Source organism: Athene noctua, chromosome 6, assembly GCF_965140245.1.
Source record: "Athene noctua chromosome 6, bAthNoc1.hap1.1, whole genome shotgun sequence".
NCBI lineage: Eukaryota > Metazoa > Chordata > Aves > Strigiformes > Strigidae > Athene > Athene noctua.
The window spans coordinates 39,433,458-39,448,714 of record NC_134042.1 but is presented as its reverse complement, the minus strand read 5'-3'; the positions used below and the strand labels follow the sequence as shown (position 1 = coordinate 39,448,714).

At 42.0% G+C, this 15,257-nt stretch overlaps 1 protein-coding gene across 8 annotated transcripts in view; it reads right to left on the bottom strand.

Moving 5' to 3' along the window:
- EVL (Enah/Vasp-like) overlaps positions 1–15,257 on the bottom strand; it is a 134,403-nt gene that overhangs the window by 80,914 nt on the left and 38,232 nt on the right. The window contains exon 1 of one of the 8 annotated variants that reach the window (XM_074908656.1): positions 5,155–5,165. The exons of the other annotated variants lie outside the window; for them this stretch is intronic. Within the exon in view, the coding sequence (XP_074764757.1) occupies positions 5,155–5,165 (11 nt within the window). Of the gene's footprint in view, positions 1–5,154; positions 5,166–15,257 lie in introns of those variants that run through there. 8 annotated transcript variants of the gene reach the window in all.

Below are 15,257 nucleotides of genomic sequence, written 5' to 3'. Positions count from 1 at the left end.
AACAGCCCAGGAAATGTTCCTCTTATAAAGGTCAGTGAGAACCTCTCTATTGACCTCTGTAGAGTCCATTATTTTAAACATAAATTAAGCAACACTGATTTCATGAAGCTCCAGGAAAATTTTCTGTTATTTTTTGGATGATAAACCATTGATACTTATGTCAAGTACACACAACAGGTAATAAATATGGGGTTTAGTCACACTACTGTGCATGGTCCCAGACCTTCTCTATGAGAAGAGTCTGGCAGATAACAGTATTTATACACAAAAGTCATATGAGTGTAGGCCCTAGAACTTGCCTTATTTTCCTAGGAATACACAAAAGTTACTGGAAAATGGCTATGTGTTGGAGAATATTCATCATTTCACATACCTTTCCAAGTATTACTAATGGCCTTATTGATTTTTTATGTTACGTTAACACGCAAGCAGTCAGACTCATCCACCTGGGTTTCCACCACAGGCAATTATGTGTAAAAAAGACAAAACCAGCATCATGGAGTGATGTAATTACAACATTGTTCAGGTTTGTACATAACATCTACTCAAATGAGCTACGCTTTGCTCTAGGACAGATTTAAGAGGTCATACTTATATGTGGAGTGGAAGGGGTTCTTCTTAGGGACCCCTTTACATCCAAATCATAATATCTACCCCTGTCTATTCTGAAAGCATTTTCTCCTCAGTGCTTTACATCTTGTGGGATGGCAAACCTCTGCAGCAGGACCACTTGTTTGCCTGAAATTAAAGCAAATCTGCTTAACTTTGTATTTGATGGAAGCAGACTGCACTGGGAAATCCCCAGGTTGTACCTAAATTCCAGTATTCATTGTTGAGATATATAGAATATTGTTTCAGTATTACAAAACTATACATGAAAAGAAATTATGTTTGCAGATGATACTGTTTACTTAATTTTGTGTAACCCATTTTGACCCACTGTCTTCCATCTCTTCTGTTTATGATTCATCTTCACAAATTATCAGATTAGCTAATTTGGAGTCAACCCTTCTTGAAAAGGGTCAGCTTTGACCCTTCTTCTTGTCCAGCCTTGGTGAGAGTGGGTGGCCAAGCACAGCACCTAGGCTGCATGGCATGCTTGGGCTGGCCACACAGGTTTGTTCTATCCTTCTTGCTTTGCTAGCTACGGTGTCAGCATCACTTCCAGACTCAAATGAGTCAAGCTTAAAGGTACCAGTTGAGGTACTGAGACTACTGAGTTCACAGTTGGGGGTAGCAATGAGGCTGCACTTTGAGACAGTGCTGCAGTGAAGAAATGCAGAAACTTCTCACCTCTTCTGCCTGTGCAGAACTTGAAAATTGCAGTCCTTTCTTCCTGGCTTTTGGTAAATTTATTATTAGCAAGGACTCATACCCAAAAAAGAGCCACAAAGGAGTGTGGAAAAGATAACACTGGGAGTCTTAGGGAAAATAGTTGTCTTTTTTGTGCATTATCACATGAGACTTAATGGGGCTGTTTGACATTACATGGCTGACTGCCAGTAATTGAATAGGACAAGGAAACACAGAGGGGGAATGAGAGAAATGATTGTGGAGGTTGGGAGTGGAGGACCCATGGATTGGGGGAAAGTCCTGATTCACTGTGTCTAGCCCATCAGGTTATCCATATGCATCTGAGCAAAAAGCTCAAAACTGAACCACAGAAGACCTGGCATAGAGAACAAAGAGGAAGAAGGGAGTAAACCATAATGGTTGGAAGCAAATCTTTGCTAGAGGGGCTCTGGAGGGTCTCCAAGGCTTTTCTCTCCTGTCCCAGACTGAGAAAAAGATGAGAGGCCAAGCTGCACTGCTTCTTCATTGACCTGTTTTCTCAACTTACAAGGTATCTTCTTATGAATAAGACTTTTGCAGAGTGTGGTACTGAGTCACTGAGCCCACCTATGAGCCACGGCCCCTGCTATGGCTCAGGGTTATCCCAGCCCTACCCTGGACGCCCTGTCCAGCCCCAGCCCACCCAGAGGCCACCCCCTCGGGGGCAATGGGAGGGGTTTCAAATACTTTATTCTAGAGCCACGACAGTGTAATAGAGCTTTTGGAGGGTCACCAAATCATGTTCACAGAAGTGTAACAAATGACTGTAACTAACCAACTTCAGGGTTAAACACCTAATTCTGTGGGCTCCACTCCAGAAATCCATCTGGACCAGGAGACTTTCACTCTCCTTTATATTTACAGACACAACTGTTTCCTTGGGGCAGAAATTCACTTAGCATAAACTGTGAAAGCTCCCCTGACAGAAATCAAGCTATCATGCTTTGAACGTATTAAAGATCTACCTTGTTTCAAGCTGCTCATTATTCTCTCACCTTCAAACAAGCTGTCTTCTGGTATTCTTAGGAAATGCATACAGCTACTTTCACAAACATTTACCTTATTTTTAGTTTCTATTTCCCATCCATTTCCTCCCCCCTACTACTTTACCCAAGACTTGTCCTACATGGGAACAAACTCTCAGCACATAGAACATGAGAGATAACACTCTACTTGTCCACTGAACCTGCACACAGAAAGTCACAGCTGTGTGGTTAAACCCGACATGCAAGAAATAGATGCTGATGCTGATTTAAGAAGCTGACAGAATTCTCTTAATGTCAGCTTAAACAGCTAACGTGAATACAAAACCCTGTATACGGAGATGTGTGGTCTGTGTGGTACTTATCTGTGATAACCTCAAAATTCGTAAGCTACAAGTCACGTTCCTGCAGCATTTAAAGTATACTACAAACCCCGACGGACTAATTTGCTAAACATTGTAATTGGTTTCACTACAACAAATATAACAATGACTGGGATGCAGGGAAGTGTTTCAGTTTCAATCTTTACAGAAAGAAGTGGACATTTCTGACAACTGGATTTACAGAAAAGAACCTGTGAAACCCTCTGAACACAAGTCAGTCAGGTCACCCTGAGCTCATATAGACCATATCTGAGATCTGTGCTCATTACAGATAAAATTTGCTGGAGTGCAGTGGCCCTCCAGCCTTCCCAGCAGAGATTCACCATCAGCTTTGCTCATGACCCCATTTCTCGTTGGGAGCCTCCTTTCTCCAACACAACATCAGTCATGCTTGTGACTCCTTCTGGGACCTCCTTTTTCAAAGTCCATTTCCCTCTGCAACCAACGTTCACACTACCTCTGTCCCAGAGCACTGAAAACCTTATTTCCTCGGCAATGCAGCAAAACCTCACAATGAAATAAATAGCATTTAGCCACTGATCAGACTACCTACAGGACAGTGGAAACCCATAGGGACTTTACATACAGATAGGTGATTTCAATCCTCAGTGACATGCAAATGCCTGAATATTTTCCAGCAGACATTTAGAAAAATAGCAGTCACAGTTTCATGTGTAATATGGAGGTGTCACAACCACTATCTCCATTTACTTTTCTGAGTCCCATTTCCTGGGACCCCTTGAAAAACCAAACCATGGATCCAGTGGTCAGAAGTCCTCAATTTGTACTCACTCCTGGTGCCTGCCTCTGTGAAGACCTTCATGACAGTGCTGTCCTTGCCCCAATCAGCCTGAAGTGAAACCCAGTTCCCACAGAGGCTGCTATTTTTTGGTCTCCTGCTCAGCTTGCAGGTACACATCGAAGACCTGCCTTCAGTGCTGGGCTTTGGTTGCATTGCACTGAGCATCTGCTGTAGGTGCCTGGCAATCACCTTTCTCCACTGTTAAAACTCCAGCATCTAAACAGTTTAATATTAAATAATTACAAGAAAACAGTACAAATACAAAGCCTCCTTCATAAGCAGCTCTCAAAAAGACTGATAGTGTTAAATAAAGTCATGACACACCTGCAAGATAAATACATATTTTACAGAGCAGGAAATGGAAATACTGGTATCAACAGTGGTAACAAGAGTAAGACGAACACTGGTTTACCTCAAGGAAGAATATTTAAGAGTTACTCTTCCTTCTGTTAGCAGTGAGACATTAATTTTGAATTCTCCCTTATTACACTGGCATACCCAGTGGGAATTGCCATGACCAGTATCTGTTGCAGACATCCACTGCAGACACTTCAGTTGGAAACCAAAACAGAGGCAGTTTATGAGGCACCCAGGTATTACACTAAGCCAGGACTTTAGGAGATGAGTTGTTAAATTCGGGAACATGCATGCAATCCTGGCATGACCAGGGAAACTTGCATAACCTTTGTCGCACCTCAGTGCTCTTGAGCATGGGAGAACTGAGTAGAAATAGAAAAAATTTAAGTAGGCAAAATGATAATGCAGTGGAAGAGATGTTCCACCAGGGCCAGACCATCAGTCCAGAACAGCTCAGTCCTCAGCACCACCAGCGGATGTCCCCAAAGAGCCCTGACCTCTCAGTGTTCACCACAGCACTTAAATAGCGTATCTGCCAATCAGTGGAGATTTAGGGTGGCAGATTGATGCACTTGTAGGTCAGCACATCTTAGCTTATGTTGCTGAGATTTTGAAACTACGTGGTGGAGTTAATTTTAACCCATCATTTCTCTGGTACTTTTTACAAACCGAAGCATAAGAATTCAAATGATTCTAAGGGGAACTCCAATCATCAGTATCTCAACTCAACATCTTAAAAAAAAGCTTTTAGAGAACTGCATTGCAAAAGGCACTTCATAGAGGAAGTGTAGTGATTCAGAGAAGTGTCACTGCTGCCAGGCAGTCAGACTTCCAGAGCTACGCTGTGCTCCAGGAAACTTTCCCTTCAACTTCCACTTGCTCCAACAAGGTCGGGCTACTATTGTCTCCTAATGAAGAATCTCCACTGCTCCAATAAGCCTTTAATTCACATAACATGTCTTTCTGCAGTGAAGTGTGATTCATTTTCAGAGTTTGCATACCACCTTGAATACATGCTTTGGGAGTTCCCAAAAATAAATATCAAGGTAAAGTTTAGATATCCCTAAAAATAATTGAATAAATGTCCTGAGGAAAAATTATGAGCCCAGTTAGTTAGTCAAAACAAGTAAAAAAGTAACTTGACTAGATCAGGTAGCTATTAATATAAACTGTTTCCCTTGACCCTTAAATTACAGAAATAAAAACAAGAAGTAACTCGTCTTGTAAAATATATTATTACGCAAAACCCAAAACTGAACTGTCAAGTGAAAATATATGACTGAGGGCTCTCACTCACAGGCCAGCCATATCCATACTTCAGGAGAAGAACAATACCTTCATCAAAGATCATAATCGTAACAAATAACCAGGAGAGACAGACTCATAAGTGAATACAGGAAATCAACATAAAGGTCTTTCATTAAAGCTGGCATTGCTTTGCCATGGTTTCCCTTCAATCCCAGAAGAAATGCAAATTAACCTGTGACAATTCCCCTGGAGCTGACAGAAGCAAAGCAGGAATGAAGGAGGCTTGCTCCATCAAGTCAGCCTCTCCCTCACTGCCAAGGGATCCATATTAATGTGGCATTGCCATAAAAGCTTAATTACCATTTTATACAATTATAAATTATCCTGTGAGGCTATAACCAAAATGCAGACCTTCTGTGTTTATGACAATACACACTCTCCTTCTTATTCAGTCACATTAACCCTGGTCAACAAATTCCCTGCCATCCTGCATAGTACCCAGATACTTACGTGCCTGCCATCGAGGAAGTCCTGTCAGGTAATCCTGCAGGAGTATACGCTCAAGTCCAGCACGTGTGCTTAAACACAAATAGGCTATTTCACCTGATTACTGAGCAGAAGACAAATCTGGCAGGGAGACAAGCCAGGAGTCTCTATGAAGGCTTATAACCAAAACAGGAAAGGGAAGCGCTATCAAGAGAGCAGGAGGGCAGGAAGTCACACTTACTTGTGCAGCAGGGGCGGGGAAGGAACTTAAAAGAAGAAATTTATTCTTTCGTACAGCTGATTTACTGAACGAAAGTCCAAACAATATAGATTAAGATTAGATGCACTGCCTTTGCTTCATTGGTGGCACAGATATTAAAAACATTTTGCTTATTTTCTCAAGGCATGGGTTCATGGTCCAAGAAAAAGCAAAAGCAAACAAACCTCAGACCCAGAAAAAATTGCTATTATTCATTCATGGCATGGGCGTTTGCATGGTGCAGAATCAAACCCAGGGGCCCCAGCAGTACCGAGGGCCCCTGTTACACCTTTCTGTCAACCTGGCGTTGCCTGCTGGCTGGCTGGGGCCAGCTCCAGCCCAAAACTTGAATTGGCGTGGTGCCCATGATACTGCATGCTGCCTTTCATCTCCTATGGCAATACAGCTTTTGGATGGGAGCTGCCTTACATCTGGCTAACTCGGGGTCCAGCCAGAGTGAAAAGATTTTTTTGTGGTTGCTCTCCAACCCTGTCATCCTACTTGGGGCACCACCATAAATACAAAAACTAAGAAACACATCTTCACAGAAGGAGGTAATTGATCAAGTAGCTTATAGGAGGACGCAGGAGAAATCTTCAACATTTAAAAAACAAGACAAAATTTGGTCCAAGGGGTATGTAAGCAGTGCGTGACCTCCTTCCACCACCAGCAGGTGGGAGAGCCCCTGTTTGGCTCTGGAGCGACAGGCCCCCAGCCAGCTGGAACCTGGAGACAGCAAAGATGAGACTTGGTCACCTCTCCCCTGCATGCCTACCTGCCCCATGCTAAGCCTCCCACAAACAGCCTGTGGGATCTGGCTTGAAGTAACCACTGTGGAGATCACAGCCACAAGCAGTATGGTTATATCTCACGGCTTCTGCTGTAGAAGACACGCCATCCACTACTGCCTTTCAGACAGTTCTGTCTACCATCCTGCCTCCTTTTTAATTGGAGTGCCTTGCAAAATTAAGCCTCCTTACCCATGCTGTGCCCACAGGAGAACCCTGAGAGACTACAAGCTTTTGTTTCCATCCTGCCATGAGCTGCCTACATATGTGTTTGAATGCATCCATGTTCTCATTAACAGGGAGGTTGTTTTTTCCCTGCAGTAATTCTTCCACCTCCTTTCCTATCTCTGCAGGTTTGCTTGCTCTGCTGCTCTGTTAACTGGGCATTGCCATTTGGCTATGGCAGAAAGGAGGCTTATTAACACAAATTTGAAACATCACGAATTTAGAAATAATAATTGAAAATATTGCAGCAAAAAGAGTGGAGGTCTTGGAGACCAGAAAAGCAAATTAATACTTTAGTGTGACATCACCTGGGGTAAAACTGCAGTAGTTTTGATGGGCTACCTCTCAGAGGTGGCAGGCCCTTGAGACAGATCATACTTCTTTTCTCCCTGTTCCTTGGTTTGGCAAACTTGTACATGTGGATGTAAACATCCTGCAAACACTGTCTAGTCTTCCCAGGATCGCCGCAGGGTACGGGTGCATTATGGCATGAAGAGATTAACAGCAGAGGGAGAACTAATGCCAGGAAAACACAACAGGGAGAACTGGAGAGACCCTGCTGAGGTCTAATTGCGAGTAGAGAAAGCCGGGTTTTTTTCCTGTTTTCACATTAAATTATCTTGGGGGGGGGGGGCGCGTTGTCAGTGTGCTCACAAGTTCTCTTAACATGTCTAAATACGTCACCTATTATCTCTGATTACACAAACATGGACAGCGCAAACACAAAATGCAAGCAGCTGCAGAATAAACCCACTGGACTGTGACAGATCCCAACTGCTTCTCCACAGCTCAGGCCATCACAAGCACTCCCTGACCGATGACTTTACATCCTTTACCTTAACAGCACTTTTTAAAACACATTGCTTAAGAAAATACTTCTCCCATGGCATTACTTGAGCCATCCCACACCATGATCCCAGGAAGGTAGTGCGGGATCTGCACGCGGAAGGGGGAAGGAGGGTTCACACCCACTCGTGTGTCACTGCAGCATTTTGCTGAGCCACTCTGGGCCCACCCAGACATTGCACAAACTGGGGACAGACGTGTTACCTAATCTGAACCCAGTTCCCTAAAGTATAACACAGATGAACTACCTCCCTCTAAATCATTCCACAAAATCTTATCTTTCTTACCTACTTTGATCTCTTTTGCCCATCTGCCCAAACTCGACCTGGAGCAGCCATGGCACCCAGGTAAGCTCCCAGAGCACCCCACACCTGATGGAGCCACTCAGCTCTTGAAGAACTGCTGGAAACACAGCAAGGACACATGATTTTACATTGAAGGCAGCATTTAGCATCCCATGCACATGGGCTTCCTCTGGGCATTGGCACTGGAGGCTCTGAAGTCTCTGCTAATGAGAGAAAAATCTGAAGAGCCCTGAGGAGACCAGTCCTCAGGAGATCACACAATTCCTCACACCCTTGCAGTGATTTCAAAGTGCAACATACATGTGAATAAACTTAGATCCCTGTTTAATATAGCAAGAAGAGAGTAATGTAAGAAAGAGGCTGAATTTGGCAAGGCACACCAGCTATATAAACTCTTCAGTGCAGTTTCTGTTGGGGAGCAAAGGTTATAAATGCTGTTTTACCTGAGCAGAGGAGCAGAGTGCTTTTCATGTTCTTTTTTTTTTTTTTCCTGAAAAAGATTGCTTTCATGGTCCAACTGTAAGACCTGCAGAAACTACTGGTGAAATGGCACCTAGTAAAAACATGGGTGTCAAAATCTGGTTGATCTCATGGTTGCTATCACCTGTCCAGCTGCAACTTCTGATTCCTCTGCAGTGACTTGTCTCTGTGTGACTTGAAGAGTTTTGGTTTTCAACTGATGGGGAATTTTAAAACCCAAGAAGAAATAAAGTTCTTGCTGACATTTAAGCAAAGCTTTTTCTGTTTTATTTTTTTGTTTAATGTCTTTCTTTCTGTTCAATTAAATATGATCACTTTTCTGGGATTTTGATTTGGCTGTATTTTCCTGATACTACACTCTTCTGCTTTGAGATCTGGGTGGATTTTGGGCACTACCTTGTTTCATTCAAAAAATCCTACTTTTCATGAATTAAAGACTTTATTTGGAGTCAAGTAGCAGTTCCTCTGTATAGCTCATACACTGCCTAGACTATCAGTGTAGAGTTTGTCTGTGTAAATGCTACTTTACTGTATGTAATAGAAAAGAAAGACATAATCTGAAAAATGCATCTCCAAATAGCTATGGACTCAAATCACTAATTGCCCAGATCAGCCACACTGGGATGCAGAGGGATGCAGGAAGATGGACTAAGGAAAGATCCAAGCAGCCTTTTTATTTCTCTGATTTTATGTGTCTGGGCTAGATATGGACACTAACTGGGGGGGAACGAGACAGCACTCAGTTGTCAGAATAGTTTTCCTGCTAAACCAAGCAGATATGATTCTCCTTAGAGAATATATATCAGATATAATAATATCAGCTAGAATAATCTGGTATTAAAGATTTAGTTCCCCAGGACACAAATACCTCTGAGTGCACCTGAAAATGCCCAGCCTCCACTCAGCTCCTGCTAGCACTATGCATGCCCAAAGCACTGCAAAGAGCAGGTCACTATTGACACACCCAGTGTCATGCTGGGAAACAGTGACAGTGAGTGGGACAAAGCCCAGCACTGCCTCTCAGTGTTTCTGTCATAAGCCAAATTAATTTCATTAAGCACTACAGCACACATTCCAGCAGAAGTGCCTCTAATCACCCTTCTGCATTGCTAAAATGCCTCCGTAGCCCTGGACTAGAAAGGGAGCACTTAGAAGGAAACAGCACTCTGGGACAAATGACAAATAAGACCCAGTAATGATTTCCATCTAGTCCTCACAAAGGACCATATGCTGGATAAACAGATTATTTCACTCATGTGTTGAGATCTGTGTGAGAAGATCAGGACTCCTGAACACAGAAGCCAGTCTTTAGTTGCAACTATGTGAATATTCCCTTACATGCTGTTTCCAAGCAGCATGTCTGCTGGCCACGTACTAGGCTTTCCTGTTCCAAAGATGTCCAAGTACTATATTCACTTTCTTTGGGAGTTTCATTATCAGATGAAACACGATTTGTGTAAGACAATGTTATATATTTTCAACCCTTATAGACACAGACTGAACACAGAAAGGTGAGCATCTCAGCCTCAAAATGACTCATCTCCAAATACAAGACAGTTAATTTTTAAGAATGAGATGATGCACTGTAGAATGTGTTTGGTACACTCAAAAGACCATTACAATCCTAATATGAAAATAAACTGTAACCACCTAAGACCTATGACATGACTAAAACATTTTTTCTTAAACACATATTTCACACCTGCCAAATAACTTTTTATACATGTATACGGGTTGTTTTTAATTCAGTGTTACTCCCAAGAGGCATCTTATATTGCATAAAATTCAAAATTTGTACATGGCGATGTCTTTTGTTTAATGACCTCAAGATTAAGAAATCTGAAAGTTCTGAAACAAAGAAATTACCTCAACAGACAGAATCCAATAGAAGTGTTAAGCAGGTATTCTTTTATTGGCAGTGCTGGGGTCGCCCTGGGGATTCTCCGCCGTAAGGGCTCCCAAGAGCTAGCAAGGGACATGAGTTTCCATACAAATCATAGATATTCGTTAGATTTCCTAGAAAGGGGTGTCTTATGATAATGAGTTCCCAGAATTCATTTGCATAATCTGAGCATGTGTAGTGATGAAAATAGGGTGAGGGTCTGCAGTGGTTGGGGGAGGAAGTAAGTAGTCTTCTTCACAGTGTTGGCTAGTTGACCCTCTCTGCAGAGCGTGTGCTGTGAAGTCCAGGTGTCTCCCTCCTAAGCCAGCAAAACCAGTTTCCCTATAACAGGGTCTCTGTGTCTCTTTGTTAGAGCCCCCCATAGCTCATTCTAGGAGTTGCCCAAGTGTCCACTGAAGGCCTTGAGTCTGCCACCAGTGATTTACGTAGGGAGCCTAATGAACGTTTCGATCTTACCTAAACGGACAAAGGGACCTAAGGAAACAGTTGAGGAATCAGGAGTCCTTGAGAAAAATGAAGCAAAACACAAGCAAAGCTTTGAAGCAAATGAAGCAAAGCACAAGCAAAGCTTTCATACATCACATCACAGTTTAGTCTTAATAATTGTAAGAAATTCGTTTGAGCCCTTTCAGTTCACATTGAAACCGTATACTCAAATTTCGTAAACTACAAGACGTATGAATATATGTACAAATGCTACATAACAGCATATAAAACATGCAGTTATATATTCAGATTTGCAAAACTAATTTCACAGCTGTTAATAGTCTTTGAATGTAAGAAATTTCCTCATAGACTGAGATTTGCAACTGCTAAACATGCTGATGAGATCAAAAAAAAGTTCTTGTCCTCAGAAAGTTTAACCCTGTACATTAATATATGCTATTGCTCTCTCAAATAGCTTTTTTTCATGCTCTTCACTCATTTTAAAGGAGCAGGAGAGATACTGGAGAGGAGAGTAGAATATATTTATTTAGTGTTACAAGAATTAAAAATATGTAGTGAGCTAAGGTGCTAACTGCCATTTTGACAGCAAAACAATTGTTCCTGCACTGAGCCTATCTTACAAATGAGAATACTCTTGAGACTATTAATTTAGGATGCAATCCTATCTATCACTGCTGAGGTTCAAGAAAGTTTTGCCATGGGCAAGACTTACCTCTTGGTATAGGTCCATTCAAGTAGTGACAAATAAACGTATGGCAGGGAACAAAAACCTTTTGAATGACCTGAGATATACAAGAGTGGGGGAGCCCTATTTTTTCCTGCTGGGAAGCCACTTCTGCTCAATTCATGAAGCTTGCTCTTAAGCTGATTTCATCTCCACTCCCTCACTCTTTAGAGGGAACAGTCGAGGCTCACCTGCTTTCAAGGGGACTGTCTATTTTGGCTGATGCAAACAGCTTAGGTATTGCATTAAGGAAATAACTGTATTGCAGAGAATTAACTCTGTGGCTGCCTTCAATTTTCCTCTCTATAAACTGTGATGAGCAATGGGCAGTAAGCCCAGACCCCACGTTAAGCAGCACGGAACAAGTTATAGACCATATGGAGAGAAATAAACTGCCACTTCATACACAGGATATCTATAATGCTTTTTTGCTTGAGTCAGCTAATTGCACATCCGCAAATCAGCACATTTATAACAAATGGAGCATTATGATATCATGGGAAATTTATTTAATATGATCAAAGTTTGCCAGAAAAAGTTCCTCTGAAAGTATGAAAGCACTTAAGAGTCCTGAGTGCCCGGGACATTTTACAGTCCTTACTAAACAAACATTTCCGTATTGTTTCATGGCAGTCAGTGGTGCAAAAGGCGGTAACTTCTAAGCCTCCATGTCAGCAATCTCACTGCAGCCACCTCTTTCTGCTGCAGGCAGCAGGCACCTCCATGCTCACAGAACCAGCCACAGCACCCACACCAGCTCTAGCAGCAGTGAAGTTACTGCTCTCATCAGTAACCTCACACAAGGCTTGTAACCTCCAGAGGCTGAGAATTACAAAGTATAGACTTTCAAACCCTCTTCTATACTGCAGATTTTAAGAGGTGTACTTGCCTTCTCCACATAACTTTTTGAATGTTAAAGCAAATAGGTGTCCTTGATCTGAAGAGCCATTAGCAATGGTCTAAGAGTCAAGATAAACTCACTGGGGGTATAAACTGAAAAGCATTCTCATAGTTATGTCACCAAGCATATGCTATCCCCCCCCGCCAACATTGCCCCATAGCAGATGTGTTTTCACTTGCAACGTGCATTTTTCCTTAGACTTCAGTAAACAGATTATCACACGTCGTTTCAACAGCCGCAGGAAGTGGGCATTTGAACTTCATACATTAATCTTCATGGTCCCTAATTTATGGGGAGGTCATATAAATTTCTGGGGTTTCAATTTGAAACAAGAAATGGTCTCAAATAGAGATCGGGATCTTCTTGCTCAAAACTAGCACTTACTCATTTCTAGTACTGTTATTTAATGCTATCCACCACTAAGTAACAATTCAAACATCATGTTTTACTGAGCAGATAAGATACTTGCATGATGAGACACCTTTATAGCATATTGTGGGCACCATAATCCAGTGGAAGCATTTTTATCATAAGCCTCTTAGAGCCATATGGATGGGTGAGGTGCAGCCTAGCAGGTGTGAAGATAAGGGAAGTTTTTCTGATGTAAAGGATGCTGGAGTGAAGAGAAGGCACGTAGAAACAAATTAAGAGATTGGAGAGGAAGAAGCTGACAAAAAATGATCACAAATTACATTTAACATTTAACTGTATTTTTATTACTTGCAGTTCTCTAAAAGCATGTGTCTGCCTGACATTCAGGTTGCAAGACTGAGAACATTTGATATTCATTGGGAAAGCACTTTTCAAGATAGCAACACCATCCCTTAAAAATCAGGGCCCAAAGCACATCTGCACAGGGTGACTGCAAAAGCTGGTGAGCTTAGGGAAGAAAGATGCCCTAGCACGGCATTTGTTGAGGTTATAAGAGGACTAGGTTGAGGTTAATGTCAAGAAGAAGAATGTCTGGCCTTGTTTCTACACTTGTTTCTATATTTGTGCTTGTCAGAATAGGATGGGTTGAAAATAATAGGTGGCTTACGGACACAGGGAAATTTCAACTTGCGGAAGGATCCCTGAAGGTAGAATGGAGATGGTCAGCAGTTTGTCATGACAAATCACCAAATCTTTCATTACCATATAACACACTGTGGAGCAGACACACAGGGAAGCTCTTTCCTGTAACAACAGTAGAGCACCCATATTTCTTGCACTTTTTTTCATGTCTTACGGTAGATAAGTAGCAGCTTTTACAATAATCCCTTACAACATTTAACAGGATTCTCAGCTAGTTTTGCATGACTCAACACCTGCTCCATCTTTGCTGAAGTGGTGGAAAAACTCCCATTAGCAATTTCAGCTGCAGCAGAAACTTGTCTTTTATATCACCTCTGTCATTGGTCAGGCTGTAAAATAAGGTTTTACTTGGCTATTGGAGCCTCATCTTAAATCCAGTGTCTGCACTAATGATGATGGGCACTGAATGTGGTCTTGATTATTTGCAGATACGTGTCAGCTAGGATGAATAACAAATTATGCTGGGCACAAGCAACAGTCTGTTCAACTGAGTTAGTATCTTCATTCTGATAAAAAATTAACATTACAAGTCCAATCATTTGTAGTTTTCCATCATGGAAAAGGTAAAGCCCTCTTCATGGTGGGCATAAACCAGCACTAAATGTAAATTAACTGTAATCAAAAATCTGTATATTAATGTGCTGTAATCAGCGGAGAGGTTTTTTCCCTAAATTTCACAAGAATAATTTTTAGATTTTAGTAAAAATAAACACAAGGAGAGCTAGGGATGTGCAGTAAGCAAATCCTTTGTCAAAACTACTGACAGTACTTAACAAAACAAAAATTATCCTGGCAGCCCCTTCCTTTCCCCCTCCTTCCCTCCTTCCATTATTTCTTGGCAAAGATTTGTCCCCATTGCCTGGCAAATAAAAATACTTGATGAGTGCCAAAATTGAAACAGGATCCCTGAGCACATTTGTGCACCAGACTTGTTTGTGTGCAATGTTTGGGATTTTGCAAGATGACTATGTATTTTTCTAAATCAAAGCTGCACATAGTTTGCAATGCAAAGACACCAAAGAGGAAAGACTATTTTGAATAATGGCAGGAATATTCTTGCTTTCCTGTGATTTGTACCCTTTTCCCCTAGCAACCATCTAAATCATGTTCTTGACTTTGATATGCCCCCTGTGACATTCCCATCATGCAGAGCCACCATACAGCACCACTTCTCAGGAGTTATGTGTCCACTAAATGGCCAAGCACACAACATGTGCAGGTTGGCAGTGAGCGGCTGGTCAACCAGACCATGTGCTGTCTTTACCTTGGGAAGGGCTCCAGCTTGAAACACTCTCCTCTCCATCCAATTGCTGAGTCTCTAGTGACTTTTAGTCCTCTGTCAAACTAGGCTTACACTTCTGAGTCTGCTGGTCAGTTACTGGGGAGGTGGTAGAGAGAAGGAAAAGGATGGGACAGACAGAGAGACAGAGCAACTGTGTAAGACTTATTTCCTTAGGAAAACAAAGTAAAGAGAGACTGATAGTGAGGGCTGTCCAAAGAACTGCTGCTCACGTCCACCAGTGCCCTCACCATCTGCAGCCAATGACCATCAAAGTCTCTGCAGTGGCATGCACAGACCCTTTTAAAATCAGCTTAAAACTATTGCCAAATACAATATCATTTCACCGCTGATGTTTATATGTAATAGGATCCAGGACTAAATTTCTACTAAAAGCACTTCAGGCAGTAAATTTAGGCATTTTGGATACACATA